This window comes from Vanellus vanellus (assembly GCF_965231255.1).
Source record: "Vanellus vanellus genome assembly, chromosome: 5".
Lineage (NCBI taxonomy): Eukaryota > Metazoa > Chordata > Aves > Charadriiformes > Charadriidae > Vanellus > Vanellus vanellus.
This window is the reverse complement of record NC_138910.1, coordinates 53,223,187-53,243,192: the sequence shown is the minus strand read 5'-3', so window position 1 is coordinate 53,243,192 and position 20,006 is coordinate 53,223,187. Positions and strand designations below refer to the sequence as shown.

Sequence of the window (20,006 nt, the reverse complement as noted above, 5' to 3'; positions counted from 1 at the left end):
GATGTTAGCTTCTCCAGACTACAGAAGGAAAGGCCAAAAAAGGGGATCAAACAGAACATCATGGATTTCTTAAAATGCAGTGCTTGTCCAGCCTTGCTTCCCCCGCTGGTGTTCTGTCTGCAAATGTGATCTGCGACTTCTAGGTTTTTGTCCTGATCACAATTATATTTCCTTTTTTTCCCCCTCAAAAATATCCATACAGGATGAAAAAAAAAATCCAGCAGCAACACACACAATCACAGGCCCAACTTACACCAGTTTGGATTTGGGACTTTTTTCCCCGGTGTTAGCTCAAATACTTTGGCTGGATTTCCATTCATCCTCTGCCAGTTCAATTTTCACCTTCACTTTAAAGAGATTTCTTTCTCATTTCCTGCAACATACTATTTTAGACTATCAAAGCCCACTGTCAGACATCTATATATGCCCAGCATGTCTGCAGCAAATGCCAAGATGAAGACCTAAGCCACTCTACCAGAGGTATCCCTCATGACTGAGCTTCATTCTCCTTTGCCTTATGGTCCAGCCTGGACCGTGGAGTAGCTCTGGTACCTTCAGTGGGACTATTCCATGGTAAAGTCTCACTTTGTTTGGGCAGGTGTCCTGCACAAGCACTATTTGCCATAAATAAGTCCCCTCCTCTTCTCAAATTTGAATGACGCTGTCATCACCACCAACATGCAAGATCCTAATTTCCTCAGGATGCTTGCATGGAACCCTTTTGGGGTGCATCTCCTCTACTCTTCATGCAGAGAAGGAGCTTAGGTCCTAATTAGCTCTCCAGATCCCAGGGGAGGGAGGACAGCAGGTAGGGAGAGCAAAGCAGAGTGGTTAAGGCTACGGGACAAGCCTCACTGGGCGGTGTTATGGCAACTGGGGGGAGATCCGGTCTTCGTGTGGAATGCTCCCTGCTGAGACATTATCTGCCCTCAGAGGGGCTGGCAGAGACTTTCCAAGGGGATGTCCTTATTTGTTCCCAAGAGCCACATGAACCTACCTGACTGGAGAGGAGATCCTCATCTTATTCTATGAAGCTACAAACGCCCATGGGAAAAAATCTGCAAAGGAGCATGGCTCCCTCCAGCTCCACTTCTTTGGGGTTTCTCACGGGAAGACGTGAGCTGGCCATTTCAAGCGCTGCCCAAGGCTACCGGGAAGAGCTCTGACAAGGGTGAGAGAGGCTGTGGCTGGAATTTCAATGCACGGCTCCAGGAACCTGGATGCAGCACAAACATCCCAAACATTTTCAATGGATTTTATTTTGTTTAATAAAAAACACCAACCAAGCTTGCATGTATATCTTATATATATAAATATATACAGTATATATAAAACAAATGCATCTGGACAACGCCTTTCCCTGTGGCACAAACTGTAAGGCATAGAAAGGAGTGTCCTAACAGTCCTATTCTTGGCACTACAGAGCAATCCCTCCCACTACAACCCCCCACCGCTCACACACCCACATTGGCTTTTCTCTCTTCTTTGGCTTTTCAAGACGGCAGTGCCGGGAATACTCAAGAAAGCAATGAAGCGCTGCGAAGCCCAAGGAGGTCTTCCTCACACCTCGGACTGGTCCAGGGAACCCGGGCAGGACGACCCCATCTCGTTGCATCAACAGCCTTCTCCCAGACTAACGGTAATGGTTGTGCCTCTGTGGCACAAGGGGACTGGAGGGATGAAGGGTAAGGCAGATACAACGGAAAGCGGTGACCAAACAACTTCTTCTTCTAGGGTGAGCTGGGGCGGAGGGGAGAGGAGCAAGCTTTGCATCTCAGCATGGTGGTGGGTGGGACACGTCCACGGGCTGAGATCGGCAGAGGTTTCTTTTTGCAGTCCCATACAAAAATGGAAACCAACAAGGGTGAGACTGTCCTTTACTGAAGAAGCTCGTAGTATATTGAGCAGAAGCAATAAACCTGACAATAACAAGAAAAAAAATGGTGGCATTATCCCAAAAGGAAGGAGGAACCTTGTCATCACAAGCGGTTCAGTTTGCTCCCAATTTGGTCCCCATGTTCAATTCTGGGTTAGGGTTGGCTTTTTTTCTTCTTTTTTTTCCTTTTTTTTTTTTTTTGTGGTTTTGTTATTTTTTTTTTCTTTCAGCACAAACAAGTTGCAAAGCAGGACGGGTGCTGTTGAATTTTCTCCTTCTGCAAGGCAGCTGCCTCCAGTCGTTAATTGACTGTGGGCACTTGATTCCTCTGTAAACTATATTCCTTTGCCTTCAGTCTCAGGTTGGCAATACTGTTGGCCATATTCATGCCCTGTGCTGGGCTGGCGTTGGTACACGTGGCAGAGTAGGTGGCCATGGCGCTGTGGGATGGAAAGAGAAAAATATCATGTCAGACATGGTCTTCACAGCACGCAGAGAGCAGACGTGCACCACAGCGAGGTTAAACCCCGGGGTTTCCGTACCTGCACAATGTATTTCTTATGTGAGCAGGGAATTATCACTACTTTTTATTTAACGCCCCTGTAAATCTCTCTGCTGCAGTTCACTTACCCAGGGATAGCCAACACCAAAGCTGGCTGAAGTCAATGGGACAATTTCTATTTCCTATTTTCTAACCCAAAAGCTTTACAATGAGGTCAGGGTGCCCAGCCTGCCAGTTAGGCCATTGTCCTTAAAAGTATTCCCACTGGAAGCAATGTCTTTTTGATGAGAGCAATTGCTGGTTTTATTGCTTGTGAAATCACGTCACTTCTGAAACATATGTTACATTAAAGAAACACTCTGGGAAAAACCCATTTCGACAATTGTGATGCTTTTTGGTTTCAGCCTTTTGGAACGAAAATTTCCACATTTTTTCCCTCAAAACTTCAGCTGATCATAATGAGCATGCCTTAAAGGCTGAGGGGAAAAAAACAAAACAAAACAAAACATTTTTCTCCCTTCAAATCATGACTTTATTCATGAAAAACATTACTTTTGGCAGCAGAGGCTGAACAAAGATCTCTGAGTCCTTTCTTATCCTACCAAAAATTTGCAAATCTGCATTCCAGGCCACTAGAAAACTTGTTTAACCCATGCGTCCCAGGTTTCTGTGAAAAACAACCCTCCCTCCCCAGCCTCCCAAACCAGCAAACTATCTGACCTGTTGCATTTCCTATACATGGGTCCACAGACCAAAACCAGTTGAAAAATACCAAAGTGAACTAGAGACACCCATTTAACGCAGCCAGCGTGTTTAGGAGAAAACCACAAATGCTCTCCAGGAGGCAAGCTCAGGTCTGGTGCTTAACCTTTCCACCTGCCTGCCTGTCTGAGGCTCTGGGAAATGCTCTCCTCCATCCCTAGCCCAAGAAAGAAGACAGCTTGGTTTTTTTCCTTTTTTTTCTTTTCCTTTTTCTCTCTTTTTCAAAAAATTCTTCCAGCGCTGACCTCCACGACTGGAAGAGTCTTTGCAACAGCAAATCTCTCTTGAAGAAAATGGTCATTTGCTGTGCAAACAGATCCAGGCTGTGGGCATGTATGCTTGCCCCAAAGCGCTGGTGGTATCTCTGACTTCATAAGGCAGAGCCGACCTGCCAGGAGTTTAAATGCAATCCAGCCCTGTCTGAATCCTCAGCCTCCAGGAGATCCAGACCAGGTTAATACTAGTAGGTCCCACCCCAGGCCAAATGACTCGTATTTCTCACTTTAAAATGAGGGAAAAGAACTTCAGGAAGGAATTGTCATCTTTGCATCAGGACCGGTGGAAACACAACAGCTTACACGCACAGAAAGGACAGGTAAGATCCATAGATACAAAGCTGCATACACCCATCCAGGGAAAAGCGCTGAAAACCCTCCCCAGGAGAGCAAACATTCAGGATACTTTGAGAGTCTCTAACAGCTACTGGAAGGACATGGAGGATGGATATTAAAATACATATATCAAGATAAAGGCTCAACTCTGCCCAACTCAGGGTGCACGGACTGCATTTTGCCGGGGTCCAGGACACAATGGATCAGCGTGCCTGGAGCCTTCCCCAGCCGTCTGTGCACCCCCTCAGCTCCCTCTCCATGGCCGGGTTGGTGACTTTTACCTCTTCTCCCCCATAAGTCAGCAGCAACTTGAGAAGCCGAGTGCTGCCTGCAGAGGCGTTGCATTTTCACAAGGTGTATAGCTCGGGCCTGCTTAAGCACCCATACCCACCCGCTTCCACGGGGTGCATCTCCCCCATGTTTTTGTGCTGGAAGAAATTAGAAGGGCCTCAAAGATACTCTACATTAGATAAAATAGGAATTTTCAGCTTTGGGTGTAAACTGTCCCCATTCAAATCCAGACTGCTGCCCAAGTCTGGTCTAAAACTCCAAGGAGCCTCCTGCTCTCAGCTCCCCAGAGGTGTGGGGAAAATTACCGTTGCCCTGTGAAATCTCTGCTAAACCAAAAAATCTCCAGAAATGCTCTCTTTTAGCAAGTTATCCCACAAGGAGCAGTGTGCAAGAAGGCTGTCTCCAAACATCAGTATAATTTGAGGGTTGCTCCAGAGACTCTCCAGGGTCTAATAAGGGTTGAAGTCACCCTGCTGCCCGCTCCTTCCACCCCATTCAGGCACAGGAGGAGTCTCCTTCCTCTACTCAGCTGCCTGCTTTCATGAAACGCAGAGGAACATCAATGTTTCCGAGGCCTAAAATCCTTCTTTCAAATATGGTTTTCAATGGCCCGTGGAGTCAAAGCCTGTTGGGAGTGGGAAGTGCAGGCTGACAGCGCGACTGCTAGTCTTGTTTTCTTAGGAACCTATGCTAAAAAATGTCTAAGCAAAACATTTCAACTTAAAAAAAAATAATAGTATCTACTTGGCTATCTATGTGACAGATCTGCAAATAGCTTTGGTTGACCTGTGGCTGAATGTATTTGGAGAATAAACACGCTGATTGAAAACTTTCCCCAGATCTAAGAGTAAAAACAGCACCGGCCACGCAGCTCTCAGCCCTCTCCCAGACCAGCCGTTAATCAGGGGCTGGTACGGCACTGCTGGGGAGATGGGGAGGGGGCAGAGGGCCATGCAAACACTCTGCATGGCTGTTTTTCACCAAGTGTCCAATACTTTAATAACCCGACTCAGTTCAAAGCTTTAATGAGGCTGTGACAATCTGGCCCAGGTGCCCATGTGATTGCTAAGAGATGGCCAGCAGGATTAGAAAGCCTGGGGACCATAAAGTGTCTGAGGGTCCTGACTGCCCTACATTGTGGAAACCAGTTGCTCTGCTCCTCTGCCAATGCCTCCCACCCCTCTGCAGGGCAGTGGGAGGGTGACAGTCCATCCTAGTTTGGCGTGCCAGCCAGCGGGGACAGCTGTAAGCTGCAAATGTCTTTGCTGAAACATTTTGGCTTAAGACAAAGGGAAGATATCAAGACAGCGAGGATGTTTTTGTACAGTGGAGAGGCACAGCCAGGTCTGGAGCTCAGGGGGAGAAAAACTATCCCTAAGGTTTTCCCTTCTCCCTTGCTCTCCTCATTCACATATCCCAGATGCCTTGGGCTTCTCGTTGCCCAGAGCGGCCCCAGACAGCCCTTCCCAGTGTGCCCCTGGAAGTTACCTTTGCAGGGTCTTCTAGAAGCCGTTATGAAGCCCCTCGTGTAAACAACATCTTGGGAGGGACGATCTATTTTTAAAAGTGTGAGAGGTAGAAGTAAGCCACAAGTGTTTAGTAAGGATCTGGTACTGTGACCAGAGCAGTCTCAGCGGGGTGGGGAGGGACCTGTGCTTCTCTCCCCTGAACTCACCACCCAGACTCCTCCCTAGGATGCTACACCAAGGAACACTTCACAGAGAGAAAGCCTTAACCCCAAAAAGGGGGATTTTGCCAGACAGCAGTCCTCAGATAAAATCCAAAGGATAAGGGCCATCTCTAAGACCAAGCTGGTGGTTGTCAAAAGCATCTTTTTCAGTACCTGGAGTGAGTGAACCTGTGACTTGTTCGTCTGGAGCTACAGGGTGGATGAAGAGGACCCCATGGCACTGAAGGAACAAACTATCAGGAAGGCCCTGTTTGCAGACCTAACTGTGCAAACAATGTCTGGGGTGCAAGAGGAGGTCAAGGTGACCGAGGAAGAGAGGTCCTGGGCATGGTGTGGCTCCTGGAAGCCAGTGGGAAGCTGGCTGTGACGAAGTCAGATGAACAGGAAGAAATCCAGCCAAAGGCTCCAAGGTTCTGACCAACAATGAAGCCACTGTGCTAAAAAATACCCACCAACCTCATTTTTAACTGCCTACAAGCCAGCTGGCTCCCCGCAAACCAACACATCCTGTGGCTCATGTGTCCACACCCAGTTTCTGCTGGGTTGTGGATGGCACGGAGGAGGACAGGGAGGCCTGTGACATGCATGGACATCCCAGATCCTTTGAGCAGACTGGGACTGCCACATCTGTACTTCTTTCCTGCCACCCCTTAAGCAGTGCTAGCCACAGGAGATGGACGTTGAATACCAGTCTGCCAGTCAGAGATACCTGGTCCTTATTGTGGGCAAACCACAGCACAGCACAACGGCACAGCTCCTTCACACACAGGCTTGTGCTCTAGCAACTAAAAAGAAATTGCTCACCAGTTCAGTGCTGACCATTGAGGGGAGAATTGGGAGCAACATGCATGGAGTGATTTCCCAGCCCTTCCTTGCATCCCAACCAGTGACTGCAATGGGACAGCCACAGAACTCCCTCTTCTGGCCACTGTGTGGTGGCTGTACCTCCCCAAGTGCTCTGCCATTACCTCCCCGGGATCTGTGTCCCATGAAAAGGTTTCTTCCTTGCTTTAAACTGGATGCACTAGGGAAGCAAGTGCAAACACTTCTGTTTCCATGTATTTTTACCTGATCCCCTTACAAAACTTTCTGAATTGCAGAGAGAGACCACCAAAATAGAAGCCGCAACCTCCCATGGAGCCGGCTGCCAGAAAGCCACAATGATGCTGAACCAAGCCCACCTTGCAAACCTGGCAGTGAGATGGGGTGGGATGGGAACAGGTAAGGAAAAACAGTGGGGTGGTCAAACTGGTGTATTCTGCAGTAGTCCCATGCGAATATAAACAGCCCGTTAGAGCTGTCTAAGGGCCACTCTCAGGCTGCTCTATACCATGCCAGAAACTTGTCAGCCCCAGAGGCGGTGTTCACTTACCTGTAAGGCGAGGCGGTACCCCAGGAGAGATAGTCGGTAGGTCTCGGAGCTGGGCGAGGTACTATGGGCTGCTCCACGGCGGTCACGTCCCCTGAGTAGGATTTGAGCAGAGAGGCATTCTTGCTGGCCAGCATTGCTCTCTCGTTCCGGCGAAACTTGGCTCTCCGGTTTTGGAACCACACCTAGGGTGGGAAGCACACAGACCCACCAACCATCACAACCAGCTCTGCTGTGGCACTTGTTGTTTCACCACACCACCTCTGCCCTGCTGCACAAGACAGGACTCTGTAAAAGCAGGCTGCTTTGGCATGCCTGTCACTGGAAACTCTAATGACAAGGCCTGATAAAGACGCCCACAAGATGCCAACTGACCACTGTGTCCAGCTCACCCTGGAGAGCATCTGTTGTTCGTTTAGTGGCCAGCCCAGCCCAAATCACGACACCCTTATGTGAGGAACTGGCACGGTGAGGTCCCTGTGGGACCAGGTCTGTCCCGTGCTGTAGGCAGCAAGGCCTGGGAGTGCTGTACAATGCATCACGTTCCGTGGTCTGCTTTGATCAGAAGGTGCAGGCTTGCAAGTTAACAGCTGAACAACTCAAAATAACGTGAGCAGCCTGAGCACAGGACATGTGACATCTTAGCCTTGAAAGAAACATACGAACACATCTGACTGGGCAGGTAGTAAGTACGATGGCAGATCAGGCCTGGCAGTCCTCCTCAAGGCATGGCATGCCTGGGTCTGTATACAGCATGACTCAGAAGCTTGGTGACCTGATGGTGTGCCATGCAGACCTCAAGGATTTCTACTGCCATACTGGAATGGCCTGATGACACCCACCAGGTGACATATATCAGCAAACTGTGGTGATTACCTGAACTCTGGCTTCAGTGAGGTTGACTCTGCGTGCAAGGTCTTCCCGTACAAAAGCATCGGGGTAGTGTGTCCTCTCAAAGACCCTCTCTAGTGCCTGGAGCTGGCTGCTGTTGAAGGTAGTTCTGTTCCTTCTTTGCTTTCTTTTCTTCTTCTCTTCTGAGTTCAGCTGATCATCTAGGAGAGAGAATTGGAGATGTGAAAGGCTAGAAAGCTAAGAGCCCACAGCAATTGGGTGAATAACCTCAACGGTTTCAAGATGGAAAGGGCCTAGGAAGGGGCATGCACAATTTCAACACCACACCTTAAACCACACTGTGTTAGTCCCCATGTAAAAAGGACGTGGAAAGCGCATTGACCCCAAGCATTAATTTCCCATCTCAACTGTGTAAGACTTGTACCAGCTCTCTCAGGCTACCTCCATGCCTCAGCTTCCTTACCTCTAAAAAGAAACAAAGTAGTCCAAAATGCATCTCCCCATTCCTGACAACCCTAGAAACCTTTTCTGACCGTAAAGAATCACGAACCCCCGTGCTCTCGTCTTCAAATTTCCAAAGACTTCCCCTACTGGGACATAATACAGCCCCCCGGGGTGAGCACGAGTCCTGCACCAGCTCTTACTGACTGTGAGAAGGTGTGCCTGTCTCTGAGTAAGGAAAGTGCAAGGAAATGGCTATTACTCTTGGGCTTGACTACAGCCAAGGTAATGTCATTCCCTATATGTAGCTCCACTTGGCTTAAATGAGGACTGCATTCTCTTATCCTCCCCGCATCCAGACCGAGAGGCGTCAATTCCGGCAGAGATGGGAAGCTGTGAACAAAGAGGTATCAGACAGTGGAAATGAAGCGTGACTGATACGGGCCTGAACAAGAGACAAGTACAAAAGCCAGTTTCGCTTGTATGCTTGCAAGCCAAGGACACGGAAGTACAGTCAGACAGACACGGATAGCATTGCAATTGGGAAGCAAAATCCCAGTAGGAGAGAGACTGAGCGTAAGCATGTTGGATACTGTTGACTGAAGAACAGCGCACTCTCCAGCACTCCCCTTGCCTTACCCAGGCCAGCAAGGTGGTGAGCAACAAACTGTGCGTCCCGTAAGAGCACATATTGGTTTATGCCTGGTTTGTATTTACTCCAGCAATAAATCAGTACATCCATACATCTGGAGTCCCACTTATCACTACCGCCTGCGCCTACGGTTACTGGAGCAACATCAGTGCTGAGATAACTATGAAATGGTTTTTCTCCGCAAATACCTGCTCTGCACCACCTCTGCTTTTTCCAGTCCTGTTGCACATGCCAATGTAGCAGCAGCAACGGAGCTATCAATGCACGGGTGCTCGCAGGTACTAGCAAGCAGTGAACAGCAGCTCCAGGGATTTGAATGCTCTGTATTAGGAGAAGCTGGAGGCTATGCCACTGGTTTTGCTTCTACCCTACCTGTACCAAAGTATGTTCACTTATCACACCAGTCACAGCACAGCAAACACTTCGGTTATGGTGGGAAGCCACACCGAAGGAAGTGGAGAGCAAGGCACCAGCCTGCAGGAGGGGGAGGCCACTGCTGCCTCCGTAAAACAGCCCCATTCAGGCTGCCGGACTGGTACACCGTCACCTTGTGCTCGTCCCTCTTCAAGTGCTCCAGTACGTGTGGTGTCCCACCAAAACCATGAAGGCTTCTCATGCTCCTGCAGCCACAGCCTCCAATGCTCCCAAGCACACTGGGCAGAGCCCCAGGTGGGCTATGTCAGTGTGGTCCCATCGTCTTACGTCGAAGAACAGCAGTTACACCTGAGAGGATCTGAGCCAATATTCGTCAGCAGGCGTTAAAATATATTGACCATTATATCTGTAAAATTGCATGTGCTAGTGAATTATATTTTAAGTTAATCACTGCGCATCTTGTCCCAGACGACAGGCTCACCACTGAGAGTCCAAGGGCTTGACCTGCTATATACAGTTGCAGAATATCCCCTCGACAGTCATTCTTCTCACCATATACAAATATGACAGCTCCCCTCATCCTCCTGTTCTCAAGGGGGTATGTAAGGCACAGGGAGAAGCTGACAAGGAAATTAAAGTCTACGGTTGTTGTCCTCACCACCTGTTTGTGTTGCTTTTCACAGCCCATCTGCTAACACTTACTGCACCTGAACGCCTTTGGAGCAAGGCCCATCCATTTGGGAACAAAAGGACATTCCTCTTAAATTAAAGTCGGTTTTTCAAATTCCTGCAGGTTTACAGCTCCTCCGTCCCCAATCCTTCTCCAACAGCCTGATGATGACCAGCAGACTCCTTTCCAGCCTGGGGATTCCTGGGTGCAAAAATACGCCCGTGGTTGTCTTGTATCTGAGAGGAGGTGTTTGGAGACCAGTTTTTAACAGGCACGTTGAATCGTAAAGCTGAGCTGGGAAGGGACCGGCAGAGGCAGGAACGTGCAAGAAAAACACACACGTAGGAATCCCGAGGCATTAAAACAGGGCTACAGGTGGATCTATCCTGCTCAGGTGGTGGGAAGCAAAGCGGTGAAACAGCGGGATGGGATGTAACCACTGGTTGTGCAGAACACCAGGCATGCATGTCTACCTGGTGGGGGGTTTAGTGCTGCCACAGGGTCCGTGCCTTAGAAAGCAGTGGAAAAGTCCTGCACGTTCCTTTCTTGACTCATCATCAAAGCCTTTGCAAAAAGGGTCAGCGATTCTCCCCCTGGCTCTACTGGTGAGCTTCGACGTAGTTGTGCTGCTGCGCACCACACAACACAGCAAACAGTGAAGAACATGCCTCAGGGCACCACTGTCCCTCTGCATGGCAGAAACATTGCAAGACCAGCTGCCATAGAGGCCAATGTCCACATGGGTGCCTGGCCTCCTTCTGAGTTATCCATTTAATGCTGTTTTCGAATCTAAACCCTGCCTACGTGGACTGGATGAACAAATCAATAAAAGCCTTTGGGAATCCTCTCCAGGCCTTTGAGGCATCAGTTCCTGCCCAGAAGATGACACACGGCTGGAGGGAGCACAAGCCCAAGGCTGTCTGGGCATCACTTGGATCCTGCGTGACAGTTACACATGAGGAAGGCTGAGCACATCACTCTGGGGAGCAAGAAGAAGGGCCAAAGCCCGTAAAACACTGGAGAACAAGAATCCCTCCTGCCAAGCACGTTAATACAATTTGCCTGTTTTCCTCCCGGTGTAAAGCAAGACACCAGTGATTCACAGCTCACCTCGTAATTACCAGACCCAAAAATAGCAGGGCCAAGAAACGGAAAGTCGCAGGCAGAGGCCATGTTGCAGTGACTCATGGTCAGGTCACCGTTGGCTACCACACCTCCAGCATCGGCTGGCACGCAGCAGGGACGTGAGTCACCCCCTTTTTCCAGGATGTAGCTGGATGAAGGTGGTGCGAGAGCGAAGCACAGCCTGTGACGGGAGGGGTAGGGATTTTGAGATCTCTTTTCACTGCACCTCTGGAACAGCACAACACAGCTAGATCCAAATGTCTACAGGAGTTACTTGAGTAGCAGGAAAAAAAAACGAATAATAGCCGTATTAGCCCAGAGCACCGCTGGGTTGATCACTCTTTGCGTTTTGCCATGCAGACATGCCATATGTTGATTACAAACTGCTAACGAGAGATTGCAGACACCTAAACCCCAGGTGTCTGCAAATGTCACCTTGCTCACAGCAGTCACCGGCTGCCTTCAACATGTCACCAGGGTACTGTTTTTTTTTTCTGCCATTATTTCTTTATCAGGAAACAATGCTGAACACTGAAAAATGGTATTCCTAAACAGTGTTGACAGCAGTAGTGACTGGAATCAGCAGAAACGGAGAGAACAGGAAAACAGCTCTAAAGCTTTTTAGATGGGTCAGAAGCCTTTCATCAACATTCTTTTAATCAGAAATATTTTATTACGAGCAGCGTTCTCAAAAGCTGAGCTGCTTGCAAACACGTCCCCCAGAGAGATCGAAACGCACGTTCTCGTCTCAGGAACCCAACGCTGGAAAATCTGGGAATTTCATTTCAAAATCCCAACCTTTCGTGTTGGGCTGGGGGATTTTGTTTCCTGTTTCCACATTTGTGTTTTCCTGTGCTATTTCTACATTCACCCATGACATACAAATCCTGGTGTCATCCACAAACGCACGCACTTCTAGGACGCACCAAAGCATTTTTAATTGCTCCTAAATGATACAGTATGAAATGTCCTACGCTTTTTTCCCTTGCTCATCATGTCTCCTCTTGCAACAAGGCAGATCCGTACTTGAAGACACTCTGATCTATGCGCCTTAGTGCACAGCGGCCGTCCTACTGTCTGTGACTATCACTGCGGTACCACCAGACGGCTCTTGTTGGGGACGCCACACTGAAAATACAGTGCACTATAAAGCAAAACAGAGTTGAGAATGAAATGCCTACATACAAGTTACAAGATCAGTATTTTTTCCACCAATACTTGCAACCGCAACATATTTTGGATTTCCAGCTTGCAGGAATGCTTGTGCATACTTGCTTTCATTCCAGGTCAGAACAAAAACTAATTTCCAGATGGGATTTACATTGTGTGGGCAGTTTTAAAAAAGTTTTGACCAGTTCTATTAAGCCCAGAACCAGCTATTATAGTACTTTAATTGGATCTGAATTGAAAGTAAACAATTTGATTTAATTAACTGAGGGACAGAGACATTTAACCGCAGTATCACATACGGTAAGGCAGGAAAGATTTGTCACATCAGTTATATAAACTGTAAACTGAGAAAGGATTCCAGGAAGAAAATAAGGAATCACACTATAATCACAGCCTTCAAAATAAGAAGTTACCACTAAAGTTTGAACACAGATTAAAGAAAAAACAAGACAAATTATTTCACAGGGAAAAAAAAATAAACTAGAAACTAAAAACCTAGCAACTGAAAACTCTTTTAAACTAAAAGAAAAAAAAATTCTGCTAGTCAAAAAAAGAGAAAGTTTTATTCAGAGTGGTGGAGAAAGAAAGGAAAACAGAGAATAGAAGGGAAAGGAAGTTTTTTTATTTGTTTTAAAGTTAAAATTTAAGACGCTTGAGTAGAAATATTTCCGCGGGTCCCCCCTGGGTCTGGGCAGACTCCTCTCCCCGACATCAGCCGTCCAGACAGTTACAGCCCTTTGCAAGCTCATGTTCCAGTGTTATTCACGCTCTGCTTTGCTTTCGATTCATTACATCCCTCCAAAATATTGCAACTCTTTTATGTGAAGGGCAGCTTTCTCAACTTGTATCATAAAAAAAAAAAAAACCAACCAAAAACCAAAATCCAAACCCAAAAGGTTTAATCAAAGCTAAAATAAGGTGCCAGGACGGGGACTGGGAAGCAGAGATGGGGACGTGCAAAATTCACCTGATGACAAAGCCCTGCCTCGACCAATTTGAGATGGGTCTCAAGCGATTTTCCAGTCGTGCAGGATGCTGGAGACAAGCCAGTGTGCCGTAGTAAGCGGGGCTGCCCACGGACAGGGGGTCCCACCACCATCACTCATGCAAAGATGAGATCGCACCCCATCTACAACAGCCAACAAACACCAACAGCGCTCGGCGCCAAGCCCGGCCGGAGCAAGGTTTACCCTAAACGAGACAATCTTGACCTGAAAAGCCACTTTCCAGCCTGAAAACATCACTCTGGCCAAAAACGGGGAAAAGCCTCACGCCTCTATTTTCCCTCAGCTTGTTTTCCATGTCTTTGACCAGGCTGGACGGCCAGGTCCATCGTTGGTTTTGCAGCTTCCCTTCCCAAGCACCACCTGGAAGGACCCCGCTCCTCCGCACAGCAGGAGCTCATCGCCCAGCAGCATCCGTCGCCTTCACAGGATGTGAGCAGGGACAGAATAGGGGCAAGAGGACCCTCACGGATAAGAACTTGTGCTCAGAGCTGCCTGAAGTATCTTTCTAAAAGCTACCAGGAGACAACGAACTCTGGTTTATACGTATTCCCGTGCGTGAAAAGTATTTTCAAATGGAAATAAGGTTTAACTTCAGGGTACGCAAATGCTACACGGAGAAGCCGTAATTACTTTACACCAGACATCATGAAAGTAGGCAATGTGGAAGGCGACACTTAAAAGAAAGCTAAATAAATTGAGGTAAGAGGGATACCTATTAAATCATGTACTGAAGCTTGCCCTAATGAGCAGCGATAACAGCAGGTTTGTATTTGTGATTTCAGGTCAGACTATGAAGATTTTTGAACTATCATTTTTCTCCCATTACACAACACTGGCTGAGCTTTTCTCTAACCTTTGCTGTTTATTTGTTTGTTGTTTTTTTTCTGCACCATCTGTGCACAAGATCTCAAATTATTTCAATTATACATAAAATTCAAGTATCTGAAGTACCAGTCTTGTTAAGATCACCAGGAACACAGAAAAAAAAAATAGAAGAAAACGGAGAAACAGATGCTATATTTCTTTTAAAAGCCGTCGCTTTTGATTGTCTTGTAAACTAATCAGGTTCAATTTTTGCACATAAAAAATAAGTTATTTTGTGCATGAGCGTGGAACTTCAGAAAGGCGACACTGAATTTTTCATACAAAAACTGAGTTTTAATATTAAATGGAAAAGTGTGTGTATTTTCAGCATTACCCGCGGGACTACGGCAGTTCCTCTCCCAAGTGTCTGCAATGTGGAACCTATCAGGATAATTTTTAGCTGACCGCATACAAACAATTACATATCATTACAGAGCTGTGAATAGCTTTTGCATGGATAGCGTGCCTACGGTCTCCCGTTGCACTCGGCTCTGCCTGCCATACTAGGGGAACTAACTGAGGTCCTGTATAACCACGGCTTCACCAGAAACAACGGTGAAACCCTCGTTGTCCTTCACCAGGACAAATGCTCAAGCAGAGGGACCTCCCGCCTGCGCCATGGCCCAAAGCAACATTTCCAGGTGGGTTTCAAGGCACAGCACCAGCCGGTGACCCTTGCCCACCAGAATCGAGGTCTTGGGGTTGTTGCCTTCTGGCTGGAGAGCCTGTAGACACCTCTGAGCTCCTGAAGACTAGTTTCTAGCATGCAAGAGTCTTCACCCGGACTTGCCAGGCATTGCAGGGACCTGAGTGCAGAGGCACCCACCGTGCTCTGCTCTGCACTTTTGCGGGTCTGCAGAGCTGGGAATCGGGTCCCCCTGCAACCCCAACCTGCTCTGTGACCCAGAAACCCTGTGCGTGTGACCCACAGAAAGGGCAGCGTTAGCTCCTTCCTAGCAGCTAAGAGCCCTGTCCTAAGGCAAATATAAGACGAGACTACTTTTCAGGGGGTTTCAGCTCTGGTGCTCTGCTTCTCATCTGATGGGAACCTGCAGAACACATGGGCAGTTACAGCAGCTAAGATGTATGTCTTCCCTAACCACGTCAACGTTCCTGCTTGCTGGAGTTGACAGAAGAAATGATGTTGTAAAAAAAAAAAAAAAAAAAGTAATCACGATCCAATAGAAATCCAGAGAGCCTCCCTGGAAAGACATGACGTTAAGTGTTAATTACTAGGAGAACAATGTTGGTGGGGGCAAAAGTATACATCCTTCTCCAGAAATTGGTATAAAGCCATTGAAAGTCCCTCTAGATCCCACAGGCCAGTCTGAGTTCTGCTGTAGCAGCTCTGCTTTTATATTCGCTAGGGTTTTCCTTCTGGGCATCCTATAGCTCATAAGGCACATGGCTTAGTCCCGCTCTTCTAACAAGTCTTTCCGCCGGGTCTTGGGGTCAGAGTGTTCCCATAATACAATAAGCGCTGTATGGATCTCATAAGCTCCAAGGCACAGTATGTTATGTGTTTGGAATTCCTTGTATGCTTTTATACTTTGTTTTACATATTGTAATTTTTATATGCATTACCACATTGATCCTTGGAAAATTAATTTAAAAAAAAAATAATCAAAAGCAAACACATATTTTAAAAGCCTGCCAGCGGCAAATCATGTTCTGTGAGACTGCACTTTGTAACTGACAAAGAGACCAAACCACCAGACCGTGGCGGCGGTCCAGCGGGGTGGATTTACCAGGCTCAGGGGGGGACAGGATCCAAGGGGGCTGTAGCCCCTCTCCGAGTTGCTCGTTAGGGTAGCCCAATGCCGCAGAAGCATTGGACCCGTGACAGAGGAGCAGAAATGCAATCGCACACCTCCGCCAGCCAAACCCCACCGCCATACCCAAAGGCACCATATCCAAAACAGGTCTGTCGTCCCAGCACAGCACTCAGCTGCAAAGACGTCCAGCCATTGGTGCCAGTATGACCACCAGACCTTCCCTCTCGAGCTGGAGCACCTCAGCCTTCACAGCCCCTTCCTCGCTCTTGGTTAAGACCTGGGATCAGTGCGTTTGGCAGGGCTGAACACATGTGAAGTCATGGTTTTGCAAGGTCCGGTGTATCACTTCCAACGCCCACATCCTCTTCCCATCAGCTCCCCTTCCCATGCCATGTGTCCTGATGTTTCATCTTAGGAACAGCATTCATGCAGCCAAGATCAAACTTCCTAACCTCCACCCTGCTCCATCGGTATTTTCTCATTTCCAAAGCCGCCTCTCTATGCTCTTGGCCCCCTCCCTGCCCTAGTTCATTCCAGACAACATCCTTCTCCTCTCCAGCACCCCTTCTTGTCCTTTCTACAAAGGCTTGAAAAGCCAAGTTGTGTAACACTGCCCCTTTTAACTCCAACGTGCATGCGGTGTACATCCAAACCAGTACAACGGCTGACAGTATTCTCCTCAAGAGTCACCACTGCTCTTAGCTTGACCATGTAACGAGAACTTCCCATGCAGTAGCAGACTGGTGCACAAGGAAAGCCAGGATCCATGTCCACCTGGATACCACCAGCTGCCTCAAAGACAGTGGCAACAAACCATCATGACAATTAGGCAAGGACAGGTTATTGTTCTATTTTCCACACTCATATCCCTCTGCAGCGAGCTCCATAGGGTTACACATTGTACAAAAGGCACACAGTATTATTTCTACCTGCTTCCCTGTTGGATTTACCTGGTGTCCCCTTTCTCTTTATGTGCAGAGGTGGCTCACAGACCTGTAGCTGGACATGAATCACAAACAGGTGTCACCTACGCCTCAGGCTTCAGGGACCAATATGCCCTTTGATCCCAAGCTGCTGGGACAAGACTTTAACAACAAAATACAGAATGTGTTAGGGAGACTCTTCCATCGCAGGGACAAAGCGTGGGGTGGATTTTGATTAATTCCATAGAAAGGAGTCCCTAGGAGACAGCAAAACCAATGCAGTGCTGGTGCTTGGGCCAGGGCTTAATGGGGTGTACTGGAGCCCGGAGAACAACACAGACAATACTACGGTTGCTCCAGCCCTTCGGCATGGTACACTTTAGTCTTTGCAAGGTCTCTCCATCCCTCAGAATAGTCCCTGAGACCAAGGTAGATAAAAAACACTTCCACCCTCTTCTGATGGCCACAGATTCAGAAGGTTGAGCCTCCCTGCCAGTACTCATGTAGAAGGATGCATCATCCAGAAACCACAAAGCGGGGACCCTGCAGTCCCCCTTCCACTGCACACCCACCTGAACTCTGGGCAACACTGCTTTTATTAAATTCTTTCTTGTATTTAAAAGAAGTGGCAAAAAACTCTCATGAACTTCAGACAGAAAAACTTTCTAATGGGAAAATTAGAGATATTTTTGCAAGAAGCAGTAACTGTAAAAAAAAAAAAGAAAAAAAGAAAAGAAAAAGGATTTTGGCAAGACAGAAAAAAAGGCTGCTTTTGGGGGATTTTTTTTTTTTCAGTCCGTATATACGTTGCAGATGAACCACTTGGCATTTTGGGCCTTTCAAGTAGCTCATTTCCAGCAGCTGCAAGAGTGTGCAAAGGTTACCCAGCTATCTCCCGCCCACACTGGGAAAGACTGACTCAAGCTGACCGGCTTCATGAATGTCTCCACTTGTTCAGGTCCCCGCAGAGGCCCACCGTGCTGCTGAGAAGTGCCATTATTAAACAGCCCCATCCCGACTGGATCTGGAAATTCACTTGGATGTGTTTTTTTCTGTACGTGGGACCCATGCGAGCAGACAGACAATGACCGGTGGGATGCGCACGCCAGCTGGCCCCACTGGTAGGCAGAAACACTGCTCTCAATGGATATTTCATCTGTTTACTGTTGAAATATCCATGACTGCAAACTGCATGGCACAAGAACGACTGTGCCAGGACCACAGGGTGCCACAGGCTGGGAGAAGGGGAAGTGCAAACGACAGGGAGAACATCGAAACCCGCTCTCCAAAGGCTGTGCTCCCCTTTCACTAGCATCCAAGAACAAATGTGTTTCGACCAAATTGGACCACCACTGGTCCACTACCAAGCAAACTGGACTGCAGCCACTGCAGAGCTTCACTTAGAAATCCAGATTTTCACTGCTAATGCATTTTATGGGTCCCTCTTGATCACAACTGGAAAAATGATGGCATCTGAGATCCAGAAATAACAGAACTTGAGCCCGGCTGTCAGCATCCAGCCCACCTGCCTCTTCCAAGGGCTGAGCATCCTGACCAGGAGCGTGCTACTTGGGTGGGGAATAAAGGACCTTTACATCCCGCATCACTATAGGAGGCAAAGGGAATAGAGCATGTAAGGCCATTTCAAAACAACTTTTTCTCCTTCCCAGGTCCATAGTGAAAACCTGCTCTTCTAAGGGCAGGGGACAGGGAGGAGGGACAAGGCTGCTGCTGGGCTCTGGGACCTTTTTGCTGGACATATGGACATTCAGCAAAACAGGAGGGCGGATGGGATGGACCACGGGCTCCAGCGTGCTCCGCACCCCGGCTCTGCAGGATGCAAAGGGAAATCAGGCTCAGATCCACCTCCATCCTTAGCCTCTTCTGGACAGCAAATGCATTTCACATTAGCTAATAAATTGCTACATCTTATGTTTCTTAGCCTGCTGGAATGATGAATATTTTGGAATGTATTTTGAATGGTTCCCTGCCAGAGTTGAACAATCATCTAGAGATTTTAAATCAAAAGGCTGAAAAATGGAAATCTCTGTATTTCCACAAAGTTCACTGCAGTTTGAAAAGCACAAGTCCCAGCAGAGGAGGCAGAATAATGACTGTCAGAGCTCCTGTGAATTGGGGCAAACAAGGGATATGTTGGAAACTACAATTGCTAATATGCAGTAATAATCTTTGCCTCCAGGTGATGAATATATTACAGGATATCTGCCTATTGCTGCCCTTAATCTGGCTGAAATCTCAGATGCTCTGACCTGGAGGATTAGACAATTTAGGGGACCTGTACAGAGATACAGAATGTCTCAGCCACCAAGCACCGCTTTTGGACTGGTGCAGGGCTAGCAGATGAATGCTGCTGTTCTAGCACAATTTAACAGAATTTAAGCCTTTTAAAAGGCGCTAGCTAATGAACCACATCCATTGCCAGACCAGGCACATCCTCACCTAACAGAGGAGTATCTCAAAACCAGCAAAAGATTTGATGGCTCACCCATGGTAGCACAGTTGGAGAAACATGACTATGCACTCGTGGTGCACCCCCTCTCCCTGTTCCAATCACTGCATCCCACAGCTGCGGGAGCCCAAATCAGTTCATGAAGACAACCGGTCACCATGTAATGAGGGCTGAGCAAGCTCAGCACAACCCCAAAGCCTGCACACAAAGTCTCCATCGATAAAGGAGACCAGTAAGTGGTCTTGTCTCATCAGAGCAGCCACAGATGGAGCGGGTCCAAGAAATAAGCTTCTCTCTCCCCCGTGGAGATGAGCTGTCTAGACACATTGGCAAAGCCACGCTGCCGAGTTTGCAGTGCTGCATCCTTCTTGTATACAGCCTGTCAAATACAGCAGATTCCTGTCCCCTGGTCTGTTATCATGGGCATTTTTTCAAACTTCCTTGTGTCAGTCATGTCCAGAAACGTCAATTACCTTTAATGAGAATTTTTAAAACAGATTTCCCCCCCCCCCCCCCCCCCCCAAGGAAAACATTTCATAATTTTTTTGATCAACTCTCTGGCAAAATAATTTGTTGGTTAT

General features: G+C 47.8%; 1 protein-coding gene across 2 annotated transcripts in view; it reads right to left on the bottom strand.

The window, feature by feature from the left end:
• Window positions 1–585: 585 nt before the first annotated feature.
• The window catches only part of PRRX1 (paired related homeobox 1), a 40,825-nt gene continuing 21,404 nt past the window's right edge, over window positions 586–20,006 (bottom strand). The window contains exons 2-5 of one of the 2 annotated variants that reach the window (XM_082484706.1): window positions 7,978–8,153; window positions 7,105–7,286; window positions 5,531–5,596; window positions 2,250–2,316 (exon numbers count right to left, since the gene is read on the bottom strand). In XM_082484706.1, the coding sequence (XP_082340832.1) occupies window positions 5,545–5,596; window positions 7,105–7,286; window positions 7,978–8,153 (410 nt within the window). In that variant the 3' untranslated portion in view covers window positions 2,250–2,316; window positions 5,531–5,544. Of the gene's footprint in view, window positions 2,317–5,530; window positions 5,597–7,104; window positions 7,287–7,977; window positions 8,154–20,006 lie in introns of both variants that reach the window. The other variant, XM_082484705.1, reaches the window with a different exon arrangement.